The sequence below is a fragment of the Tinamus guttatus genome, unplaced genomic scaffold (assembly GCF_059628265.1).
Source record: "Tinamus guttatus ecotype Peru unplaced genomic scaffold, ASM5962826v1 Tinamus_guttatus_pri_ptg000356l, whole genome shotgun sequence".
Taxonomy (NCBI): domain Eukaryota; kingdom Metazoa; phylum Chordata; class Aves; order Tinamiformes; family Tinamidae; genus Tinamus; species Tinamus guttatus.
In genome coordinates this window covers 4,253,214-4,265,757 of record NW_028288890.1, presented here as the reverse complement: position 1 = coordinate 4,265,757, position 12,544 = coordinate 4,253,214, and the positions used below count along the sequence as shown (strand labels likewise).

The 12,544-nt window shown below is 51.3% G+C and overlaps 1 protein-coding gene across 1 annotated transcript in view; it reads left to right on the top strand.

Annotated features, from left to right (window-relative positions):
- RNF43 (ring finger protein 43) overlaps positions 1-12,544 on the top strand; it is a 67,321-nt gene that overhangs the window by 45,588 nt on the left and 9,189 nt on the right. The window contains exons 2-7 of the mRNA XM_088530126.1: positions 3,333-3,455; positions 8,183-8,257; positions 9,074-9,205; positions 9,640-9,741; positions 11,662-11,817; positions 12,398-12,500. Of these exons, the coding sequence (XP_088386252.1) occupies positions 3,333-3,455; positions 8,183-8,257; positions 9,074-9,205; positions 9,640-9,741; positions 11,662-11,817; positions 12,398-12,500 (691 nt within the window). The remainder of the gene's footprint in view (positions 1-3,332; positions 3,456-8,182; positions 8,258-9,073; positions 9,206-9,639; positions 9,742-11,661; positions 11,818-12,397; positions 12,501-12,544) is intronic.

Below are 12,544 nucleotides of genomic sequence, written 5' to 3'. Positions count from 1 at the left end.
TAGCCTTCTGATTGTAGGCATTAGGGTTCTCAAAAGCTAGGCAATGATTAGACCCCAAATGTTGACGGTGTTTTGAAAGCTTCTGTTTTCATTTCACTTTCATGGTTTTGTAAGATGTTTTTTGTTCAGAGGTGCCTCAGTCCTGGTTCTGCAGTGTCTGTGCTTGCACATTCAGAGCTGGTGCAGATTTCTGTTGCTTCAAAGCACAGGCAGAAGCTCGTAGTGCCAAACACGAAAATGCCTCTGCAGCTGAAAGCAGCATCCACACACTTTTCTAGTGGATATAACCGTACGATCAAAGGGGCAATCTCTGCAAATTACCCTGCTAGAGGGGAAACTGCGATTCCTGTGGGGTCACCATATTCACACATGGCTAAGTGAGAGCAGAAGGCTGCCCTGAGCCAGGAGAGCTTTAGTGGGAGGATAAAGGAGCCTTTGATCTTCAGCAGGAAACTCCACCTTGTTTCAAGCCTGGCTTCAAGGGGAGCTTCGCACTCGGGCAGAGCCGCCGTGCGGGCAGGGCTCCAGGGAGAGGCGCCCGCCTCTACCCCCGAGCGAAGCCGCCGCTGCTGCTCCTTGTCGGAGCTGCCCTCGCTGCTCCGGCGCGCGGGAAATGGCCGCGGGGCCGCCCGGCCGGGAGGCGCTGCTGCCGACCCGGCCCTGCGCCCTCGGTGGCTTCTCCCCAGCTCCAGGGCCACCTCCTCGATGAGTGTGAGAGGAAGGGCCCCTCTGCCCCGGAGGGGTGACCAGGCCGGCTCTGGCACTGCCGCTCGGCAGCCAAGAGCCCCACCAAGTGGTAGGAGCTCCCTTGTGCGGCTCCAGGGCCTTGCTGGGCTGCTTGGGGACAGATACTCATCTCTTGGCGCAGGCAGTTCCAGAAACACTTCTGCATGAAGTCATCCCTGAGCGGAGGCTGCGAGAGCAGGTGGGGCTGGGCAGAACAGAGCCGGGGCGCCAGGCCTGCCCGCGCTCCCCGACCTCCGAGCATGTACCCGCCACCCGTCCCCAGCCCCAGCAGCCTGTCCCTGAGGTGCTCCTGGCTTCTCGGGCCGCTGTGGCTCCTCTGGGCAGCGATTTTGGCTGCCCTGGAGGCCCAGAGAGGATGTTTTGCATTGCCGAGTGGCTGGAGGTGCCGCTTGTCTCCCCTGGCCTTTGATGTGCACCATGCAGACGGCTGGCTCTCAGCTAGTCATCTACAGCCCTTTGTTGTCGACAGTGAGAAATGGGCCCACTTCATCTCATCCTGAAGTTACACGACTAAAAAATGTCCCAGAGGAGTCGCGCTCACTTGAAGTACCTGTTTTTGCTGCTGAGGAGTCTTAAGTGTCCCACTCATATATTAAATTGCAAGATTGTCAAGTGTGAAGTTAGGTGAAAAGATCCCCATTCACCCTTCCTGCCTGGTGGACTTCCGCAATAAGCAGCGGTGAGAGAGAAGGAAACATCATCTGGCTGTGCCTGATCCGGCCCCATTCCCCAGCTCTTGCCAGCCCCATAGTGGCTATGGGGATGAATCCACATCAGCTGGCACCTCTGCATACCCTGGATCGGTGCTGGCATCAGGCAGTAGCCTGAGGATAGGGGCAGTGTTGAGTCACAGCCCCCGGGTCAACGTGGGCATGGATGGGCATGGGAGGATGGAGAATGTAGGTCTCCCTCAGCCTGCCCTTGCAGCAATACATAGAGGACAGAGCAGGGGCCTGAATTTTTCGCACTATTTTTTAAGTCAACAGCTGTTTTGCACAGCATTCTGGTATTGTTGTAAAGTTACTTGAGGGGCACAAGGGATTGATAATTTTCCTTTTCATTGTAAGTTTGGGCTTCCTTGCTTGTTTCCCACACTTACATGCACTGATGTCTTGCTAAAAGCTGTCAAACAACCTTACTACTTACAGGCTTTTCTTAATGTACCATAACCTCTGCTTCCTACCGCTTCCTAAGCACTGCTTAGTCACAGAACACCTCAGACAGGAGGAAGCTGGCCAGCGCTTTTTTTATGGAAGAGATGAGGTGTTTTATGCAAGGTGACAGGACTCCCAAGAAAAAGCCAAGAATTGAATTCCAGCTTCCTACAGCCCGTAGTCAATGAGCACAAAATCATCTTTCCTCCATTTGCAGACTGAAAAATCGGCAGCATTTACACGCTTTTCAGCCATGAATCAGAAAAGCACTCAGCAGATGTCACGGCGATGATAAATGCGCAGGCATAAGGCACTGCATGTCATGGCCGTGCAGGCTCTGCGTCGTCTCCAGCGGGTTTCACCGTTAAGCGAGTGCTGCTGGCAGATGTTGGCCCCCAGCTTGTGTCTCCACAACATGTGCAGACGGGTCAGGCCAGGCCTTGGGCTGCTGCCTTCTGCTCCGGGATGCCCCGTTGAGTGGCCGGCTCTGCTGCTGCAGGGCCCCGTGTCCGCAGGGATGAGATCGGTGGTCTGTAGCTGTTGTCCTCTCTAGACAAACAGTGTTTGAAGGGTTTTGTGTAGGTCCACAGGGCAGAGAGAGCTTGGGCTGCCTTGGTACCCCTGACCAACGGCCTGCAAAGCAGGACCCCTGGTCTGATTCCTGTTGCTGATGGCACTTATGTGAAATATCCTTTAGTCTCACCTTAAGATGAGGGAGCCTGTCTCCCAGGAGGATACTCTGCAGAGGTGCAGAGCCACACTGGGCTGTCCGACCTGCCCACATCCTGTCCTGCACTGTCTTCCATCATTGTCTGCAAGCTCTGTTCCCTGCTGCAAGGAATTTGCCTCCCGCTGATGAGCATTTTTCCCAACACTTACTTGGGACGTGGTTTTCAAGAGTTCTTCCTCTTCCAACTCATCCCTGGTACTTCTGTAGTGTAATTTGCATTCAGTTTCTCTCTACTTCCTTTGGCTTCCTCTCCGAATTTGTCAGACAGGTGCTGAGTGCAGCAGCGGAGATGCAGGAAGCACTGATTCACAGTGCAGTGGCACCAGAAGTGCTTTTGTTGTCAGCCCTTAGTCTGGCCCCAGCTGGCTACTCTGGGAACAAGCTGGCTGTGTAACGTGAGTCCGGAGCGCATGGGTCACAGGCACGTCTTGCAGCACGTGTGCTTGTGCCGTCACGATGCTCTGTCCTGGAAATCAAGGGCTCTGATTCCATGAGTTGTTATGGCCTTGAATATCTGTGACTGGGACAGAACCAGACTTGTGTCAATCCCATGGTAGAAATTGTATCACAGAGGTCCTGGACGTATCTCGTGCCCTGTTCTGAGGAGGTCCTAAGGCGTAAAGTGTGCAGAACGCTTGAAAAGCCCTTTGCAGTGCTGAGCCTCAAGATGTGAGTGTCCTTTGATTTTTTTTTCCATGCAGTCCCACCCACTGTCCCTGTGCAACACGAGTGAGGATGAACACACTGAAACAGGATTCATCACCATTGTCAAGCTGGAACAGCCGGACCGGGATCCCAACCCCTGCCTGTCGTTGGCTAACAAGGTATGTGCAAAAGTGCCCTGAATGGGCTGAATCTGTATAAAGAAGCTGTTGTGCAGAGAAGAGTAAGAGCAAGAGGAGGTTGCAAGGTAGAGAAGAGCTGTTGGAAAGTGGAGAAAATGCCATGGGTAGAGGGAGGTCTCCTAGGAGAAGCATTGGGCCAGGCGGCCTCAATATCCATCTTTCTCTGCTTTCTGAACTGTCTAGCTTTGCTATGGGGTTTACTGCAGTCTCACTGCTCGGGAACAGCTCGAACCTGTCCTCGCACCATGGAAGCTTTCCTGCCAGCCAGCCCTGTGCCCTTCCCTCTATTCTGCAGCCTCCTGTTGCTTGCCAGCCTCTTGCAGAGATTTGCGCTTTTCTGTGCCCCTATTCTTGCGCTTTGAGTGAAACATGGAAGCAAAACATCTTCCACATCTTAAAAAATAGTATATAGTACTTCACTGGAACGGGTACATCAGGAGTCAGTGCTGAGCAATTCAGACAAATGCAATCCGGATGATCTAGAATTAGGACATGACTCTCTAACAGTGGGGACCACATTACAAAGTGATGGGACATCTTAGATGCCTTCATATCAGGTCTCCTGTGAATGAGGTGCCTCAGTAAAAGAGCAGTTACTATGTGAAAAGCTGAGGTCACTGGTACAATTCCCTGGTAATAAGGAAGTCAGGTAAGAACGAGGGTCATTAAAGCCTTAAAATCTTTGTGTCTGATAAAGTTGAGTGGGTAAACCTAACATTAGTTTTCCTGAAAGTTCCATAAACAAGGAAAAAAAGTGAGTTTAGATATTTTTTGCTTTATTTGGATAGAGTCCAGGGGATGTAGCCCCTGTTGTTTGCATTCTGCTGGTGGTGAAATCCTGGGACTGGGGTTCCTTTTCTGCCCTGTCTGCAGCTCAGCTGGAGAGGGCAGGCAAACCTTTTCCCCAAGCAGTCCTTGTTCAGCATCTTTTCTGTCTTCTTGCTGGGGACAGAGGGCCTCCCTCTAGACACCAAGTACCCTGAACACTGTTTCTTTAGTTGGGATAAAAGGAAGACCTCAGTGGTCTGGAGGAGCAGCCCAGTGCCTTTACTAGATACATGTATTTGAGATGTACCTGGAGCCTTGAAGCTCACCTTTCTCCCATATTCAGCAGTATTTTTTTTTTAACAAAGGCTGTGGCAGCAAAAGCTAGGAAAGTTTGAGCTGCTGCGTGAGCCATCACACGGCACGGCTGCGAGCTGGTCATTACCTGGGCTGGGACACAGAGGCTGTGTTCGGCCCGCGCGTCAGCGCAGCCCTCGGTGCACGTTGCAGGCCGGCACCTTTGACTCCGCTCGCCGCCCTGGGTGTCAGGGGTGCACGTCACAGCGCTCCGCAGCGTGTGGGAAGCCCAGGAGCCCCTGCAAGGTTTCCACTCACGCAGCCGGATGCCTGTGACACATCCGTGTGCGCTGCTTCCAGGGCAGCCGGGGATGAATGTGAGAACGAGGGCTTTGGAAGGGCCCTAGGGAGCCAAACTGGGTACCCCAACTCCCCACATCTGTCCTAGTGTGACCATCACATTATGGTGGTCCCAAGCTGCCACAAGGAGTTGGAGACAGCTTTGAGGATAGAAGCAGCAATGGCTGATTTGGTCTGTGCAACTAACACGGACAATCTTGAACAGAGAGGAAAGACTAGCTTAAAAACCCATCTTCTAAGAAGCTAAAAAGAGATTTTTTTTTATTAGTTTTCCATTTAACCTCTCCTGACACAATCTCTGACCTGAGAATGGGAAATGCTGTTATGTTCCTGAGTCCAAGGATTGGGTGAGGAAGGTCTGCCCAAGGAGGACATTGCCTTGGTCGTCTTCACTAGCTCCTGGTCTCTTCTCTAGGACCTTTAACTTCCCAAAGGAAATAAACCCTTGATTCATTACCACACTCATGTCTTGACAGAGCCACTGCTCTTTAGTTGCCTTAGCTTTGGTGCCAGAGCTCAGTCCAGCTAGTGCTGGATTTTCTTTGAGAACGTTCCTCAGCTGAAGCTGAGCCGGTCACCGTGCTGCCGGTGGGCAGCCTGCTCTAAGGGCCGACCTCGGGGAGCTCCCAGCTCTCCTCCCCTATAGCGGCCCCGCCTGGCCATGAAATACAGACGAATCCTCCTCCAGCAGCCCACATCCCAGGCCCTCCTTTTGCCTTGGATCCCTGGCTCCTAAGCCCTGGCCACAGCTGCTGTCCTTCTGTAGCAGAGTCCAGCTGCTTTTCCACGCTCATGCCAAGCTCCTTCCTCCAGAGTCAAACAAGTCTCTTTCCACATTGCTCTTCTTGACACTTTTCTTGCTCTTTCCCCAATGCTCCTCCTCGAGATCCAAGACGTAGCTGTGGGATGTGACCAGAGCAGCGGTGCAGAGGTCGATGGGGAGGCCTGGACGCCAGCTGGGCGCTGGAGGGACCCTGGCCTCACAGCTCACACCAGCCTCCTCCCACAGGAGTCCAGCAGCCCCATGCCATTTCTCGGGATCCTTTTCCTACTGTTGTGCTTGAACAAGTGTCCTGCATTCATCAAGCTCCCTCTCTACTTTTAAAAGTCTCCACTGGACCCAGTTTCTCCTAGGTATAGATTTTATGCAGAATGGGGCCTATTCTCTGCTTGTGCTGTTTTATCCTGGAGTGAGCCTGGCTCGCTGGGCAGGAACTCTCGTTGCCTTGGCATGTGTTTCCTGCTAGAGCTCTGCATGGGGAATTGCCGTGCTGTATCAGTGGTGATAAGAATAGCCATGTGCAATGTGTTATCATAATCTCTGCTAGTGCTGACCCTCTGCCAAGCAGTGCACACAGACAGGCCTTTCAAGCCTGGCATGCAGATAACTTTATCCAGCCACCTGATGCTCTTTGCTGCTTCTCTGCTCTTAAATTCTAGCGCTGGCTCAGCATCCAAAACCAAAATCAGTGAAAAAACTACCTGAACTGCGAGAACAGAGGCAGACGTGGAAAATACCCTGAGAACTGATGCACAATGATCTGTTTTCCCTTTTCTTGTAATCTTTGCAATTTTATGTGTATTTTTTTTTCCTCTGACCTTGGGTGAATCCTTGACTGCAATGCTGGCAAACTGCTCCAAAACAGCCCATATTTGCACTAAAAATGTTTCAGTCTTCAAAGAGGGGGATCATGCCGTGCTGTGTGGCTGGGAGATGAGCCGCCTGGACAGCAAATACTCATAAAATTATCACAGCAAACTTTTTGGAATAACTTGAATAAAGCTATATCCTTTGCACTTGGGAAAGGGCAACAATAGTCCAAAAAATGTTGTGACGTAACGTTTGCCCAGTCTCAGTCACTTGTTTCCCCATTGTTAGTGTCTTCAGCAGGGTGGAATTTAGAGCTGTTCATCATTCAGCAAAAGCTGACTGATCCGATGCATGGCATTCACTACCTGGCAGTCCTGTTTGTTCTCCAGTGCTGGCAAATTCTGAGCATCCTTTGATCCCAGGGATCCTCTGATCCCTGCCCTGAGCTTCTAATTCCGCTTTCCAGCTTCCCCTTCTGTTATACCAAACCGAGGAATGTCAAATCCCATCAGCGACTCAGAGCCTGAAACCCTCTCCCCCAACCCCCCGACCTCCAGTGTTGCCACAGCTCTCGGTGCCTCTCTTCGCACCACCAGCTCTGTCCCCAGACTCTTGGATCTGCCTCCAGCTCCTTCCCTCTGGGGTGAGTCGAAGCCGCACGGAGCTCAGAGTGTGGGAGGGAGCCGGCCCTGCTGCTGCCCGCGGAGGCGGGAGAGCCACTGCCCTCCACTGTGCCCAGACCCCGCGTGCAGCCTCTGCGATTGCCGCTGGGAAGCTGCAGCACTGACCTCTGGCCCCTGAGCTGGCGTTTGGCACGGCAATGGGTAACCTGCTGCAGCAGCCCTGGCAGATCCCTGTTTGCACAGGCGCTCGGGACGCACAGATCAAAGCAACCTGCGTGAGTAACCGCGGCCCAGCCCTGCACTTTGTTCACCGTCCTGTCTTCCTTTCACAAGAGGCAGCTTTGTCTACCACGAGGGCTCGGCAGGAGGACTTGGGTGACACTGTGACCTCCTTTAGGCAGTGCACTTTGACCTGACCTGGATGACATTTGTACTCATTTTGCAGGTGGGAGTTAAAGCTGTCCCTGTCAGGCCGTGGCAGACATGGAAAGCTGTGAGAAGCACTGCAAGAGGGATCTGACTCATAATCCGAGGCTGACTTGCAGTCCAAGGGATCACCTAAGCCTCTCCCTGATGAATGCAGGGGACGGGGGTTACACAAAGCAGTGCACAGTGCTTGGGTGGGGAAGTCAGGGCTGTAGATAGCCATGGTGAGAAAGAGGGACCTCAAGAGGGTTTTTGCTGTCTGGGGCTGGGAGGGTTAAATGGCTGCGAGCACTGCTAACACCATGGCAGATTCCTCCCCAGCAAACCTAGCCCTGAAGCAATGGGCACATGGCCCAGGCGCTTATGGGATTTGGTGTTTAGATGTATGGGTTGTTGTGGCTGGAAACCCACCAACTGCACCTATGCAGCTATAGGGAGAGGCCTTCCAAGAGCCACAAAGCTGTAGCAAGAGCAGGCACTGGTCACACTGCAGCTCAACACGAGCACAGAGATATAAATATAAACTATTTTTTCATTTTAAGCAGCGGATACTTCTTTCTTCCATGGAGAGCCAGGCAAACAGCTATGGAATAAGTAGATGCAAAGATGTACAATATCAAAACAGGCTTTGTTCTTTTTGACAGGCAAAGCTGGCAGGAGAGCGTGGAGCCCGAGCAATCCTTTTTGACATTACTGATGATGAAAGTGCTGCTGATCAGGTACAGACTCCACTGATACTATCTCAGGCCTGTCCCTTCCCGAAATGTTCAAGATCAGGACCCTCCAACCATCACCACGCTGGGTCGTACAGGTGCCACTGGGTCAAGCAAAACTCTGGGTTGACTCCTGGTCCTTGGATCCATCCCTGTGGTTCTTTCTTGTGCTTGCTGCTTAATTCCTTATGCTAGAGAAGTGCAGCAGCAGGTCCGTGAGCTGACACTAAGGTTGTTGAGCATATGGGAAGTGGTTTGTGGGCTCAGAAGGCCACCTTTATTCAGGTTGATCTGAAGGATAGAACCGTGTTGGTCGCTTGCTGAGCCAACCCAAGTCAGGCTGCTTGGACTACATGTCTGTGGTGGAAGAATGCACATATGATCAAGAACAAACTGAATGTCATACAGCTCAAATAGAGTGGAGGGACTCTCAGGAGTCCCACAGAAGAAGAAGAAGTGTGATAGGCAGTTCCCACATGGGACAGGAGAGACCAAGAACTTTTTTGCACAGGGACTTGAGAGAAGAGTAAAGGAGGAGCCGAGCAGAGCAACCAGTTGTGCTTGAAGAGGAGACACCATTGTGGGTTAAGCTATAGGAGGAAATGAAACAAGCCCTCCTAATGAAGAGCTGGTGAAACACTGGGCAAGAAGCTTCCATTTGATGCAGAGCAGGTTTCACAGAGTGATGGTGTAGGCTTGGAAGAACAGCCTTGGTCTCTGAGGTGTTTGTGGAATGGAGGCTCTTGGCATGCCTGGCAAACAGACATCGTCCCTGCTTCAGACTGTTCTGGACCATCTCTGACCATGTTTGTCTCTTCACAGCTGAGAAAGCCCAGGGGTCTGAGTCAGCCTGTGGTTCTGATCAGAGGCCACGATGCTGAGCTTCTCATGGGTGTCGTGAACAAGAACAGAGAGGCCCACGTGAAGATAGAGGTCAAGGAGCCACCAGCTTGGGTGAGAGACATACCATTCCCACTGCCTCCTCTATCCTTTCTCCCAAGCTCCTGTGCCTTGGGACAGGACTGAGCACCCGAGGTGCTGAGCTTTCCTGCCTGGGGATGGAGCTTTTGGCAGCATTTAGATAACATGCAAATACTTCAAAGTACCTCAGCTTATTTACACTTTATGTTATTTAATCAAGAGTGAGGCAGAATTTCCTGTCTCTTCAGGTGAGGCTAAGATGCTGCAAGAGAGAGAAATTTGATTTCTTCTGGAATTTGCACAAAAAGTTTGGATTCTTTTATCTGTAAAGAGCAAGGAGGTAGAGTTTGGCCAAGAATTAAGTGGGAAAAAGCTGATGGTCAGGAAGAGATCAGGAGTCCCCTGCCTAGGCTCTAGTTCCCAACCCTGGCACCCAGGGGTAATTTATTTCCTGTTTTATTCAACAGCCAGATTATGATGTGTGGATTCTTCTCACAGTGGTCAGCACTGTCGTCATGATCATTTTGATTTTTGTTGTCCGCACAAAGTGCCAGCTGAACAGGACTCAGGTAAGACTCTCGGGGAAGAAATGGGTCTGAGCGAACAGCAACACGTCAAGGCCACCCATGAACCCAGGCTGGGAGAGGCCATGTGCCTCCTTGCGACCTGGAGGCCTGGCCACTTGAGGCCTGTGTGTGGCAGCGCAGTGCAGGGCAGTTCTGAGGTGGGTTGTCATCCTTTGGGCACTGCTCTCACAGTCGTCCTGCTGCCCCCTCTGCAGTGCAACAGCCCAGCGCCATTTCAGAGCTTGTCAGGGGGCCCAAGGCTGGAATGCTGGGGGCAGCAAAGCTCTCTCACAACCTCTTTGCTTTAGCATATTGTCTGTACTGATAGAAAATAGAAATTTCAATATTTTATAAAAACTAACAAATTAAATAAAAATCTTTCCAGAGTCAGACATTTTTCCAGATCTGAGAAAATATATATATTTTTTTCCTGTAGAAGGCAAGCCGGGCTTAAAAATGGTTAATGCTGAGTGATTTAGGATGTCTAGCCCTAGATGTCTCCTTTTGGTGATAAAGTCACCTTTGGGTATCCCAGATGACACAGCCACTTTGGAAATGAGTATCACCCTCAAATCCACAATAATTCCATTTAGAAAATGGAAGAGAAATGAAAAGGAGAAAATACAAGACTGTGTCCTTAAAGCAGTACATCAGGGCAGATGTATATAGGAACATGTTAACTCTTGCCTATCTCCTTAAACATTGTTAGCAAAACCACAGAGGAATTTATGTCCTGGGTTACCTGACGTCTTCTACTGTAGCCTTCTGATTTCAGCATTTTAAAATTTAGCAGCCTTTCACCTTTGGCAGGGATTTAGGACAACTGTTTTGTCCAAGTTCAAAACGTTCACCCTTATTTTGGACCAGCTCATGAACCTCCCATGAACCTGAACAGAGACAAGGGATTCTCCAGAGGAAAAGCTGGTATGACCAGTGATTAAAGAAGAACGTTTCCCTGGCCTTGGTAAAATCAGAGCGCAGATAGCTACATTATAACTTCCTGAAAATCACCATCTGCTATCGCATTCAGTGGCATGTGTAGAACATTTGCTTCTCATTCTTTGACCGTTTCCCACAGTGCTTCACCTGCCAGAACCATGAAGCTAGCAAGGGTGGTGTTGTTGAATAGGTTGCATTTACTTATTCCTTATTTACCTATTCCAGGCAGACACCCCAGTACAGTACCCCTGTGTTAATAAACAGGGTAGCAGACAGCACATCTGTTCAGTCTGCTGAGCGTGGATCCTGGTTTAAAGCTGTCCTGGTGTCCTTCTCCATGGACAGTAGACACCAAGAGATCCTGTTTTTTTTCCAGCCCTGTACTCAGAAAACTCTTTATCTAAATTGTAATGACATGGCATAACGGAGCTCAGTGAATGGACACAGGATTCCCCTGGCTTCTTTGGCCACCAGTGGATGAAGAGGCGGGAGGTCTTGCATCTGGCACAGGGCAGTTGTGCTGAGAGTGTATTGAAATACCAGACTAATTACTTGCTCAGCCAAAGTGGTGACCATTTAGATGCCCATCTCCAAAAGTGTTGTCCTGGGGTTGCTATTAGAGCCCCTGTATTATCATTCTTCAAGCCTTCACACAGCCTACCTTAATCAATCAATCACAATTAATTAATTGCAGTGCACTCAGCTGGGGACCTCAAAGCCTGTAGCAAAGGAAGGAAGTCCAGGGGAGGTTCAGGTATTCAGCATGGATGGGTGTCTGGAGGCACCCAGTGTTCAGGGAGGAATTGGTGGTGGCAGCAGCAGGGACACGGTGTCTAGGGCTGCGTTGTCCCAGCCAGAGCACTCTGCCTCAGCTCCATGTGCCCAGCTGTGGTTCACGGTCTGACCGCTGGTGCAGGACAGTTTTGCCCTTGGCCTCGCTTTCCCTGACTGCTTTTTGAAGCCTCTTTCCTTTCTTTCCTGCAGGACTCCCTGCAGCAGCAGACCATGCAGGCCATCGGGCAGCTCGCTACGCGCACGTACCAGGCTAGGTGCCGCCAGGCGTCGCGCTGGGACTCGGCAAGCAGCTGCAGCTCGGCCCCAGTCTGTGCTATTTGCCTGGAGGAGTTCAGCGAGGGCCAGGTAGGCTGCTTGGCTGCTGATTAGCCACAGCCCGAGCTCTCCGGATGGTCTGTGGGGGAGCCGGGCAGCCCAGCAAGGTGGGAGGTACTTGGGAGCTTTCCTTCAGCAGCTCCCAAGGGCTGCAGAAGGGCAAGCAGCGAGGCAGGTGAGCCTGCCTTGAGCAAAAAGCACTGCCTCTGTTCTAGTTCCTTACTTGCAGATCCAAAATCCCTATAGTTGGGACTCCTGGTGTCTCCGTAGGTTAAAAATATCTGTAACGGGTTGGTTTGGAAACAACGGGGAAGGATCATTTTTGCTTCCCTAAAGCACTTGGTCTGAAACTCTGTTTTGGAGGGAGCCAAACACTTCTCTACATGTCCTGCCATTGTGGCTGGACACAGCAAGCAGAACTAGGTATGCCAGGCTGCAGAACAACCTCCTCCATGCAAAACTGGTCGGCAGTTTGCCCATTATTAGACCCCTTTCCATTTTACAAGTCCTCGTTCCTGGAGTATCAGGAGAGCTCCTTTTCCCTGTCTCCAGATCCTGGGACATGGTTCTCTGCGCTCACCCTCTTCCTTTTCTTCCCATGTTTTCCTAGGAACTACGGATCATTTCGTGCTCGCATGAGTTTCACCGGGAGTGTGTTGACCCCTGGCTGCAGCAACACCACACTTGTCCCCTTTGCATGTTCAACATCCTCGGTAGGGCTCCAGCACAGCACCGTGCAGCCGGGGAGCGGGGAGTG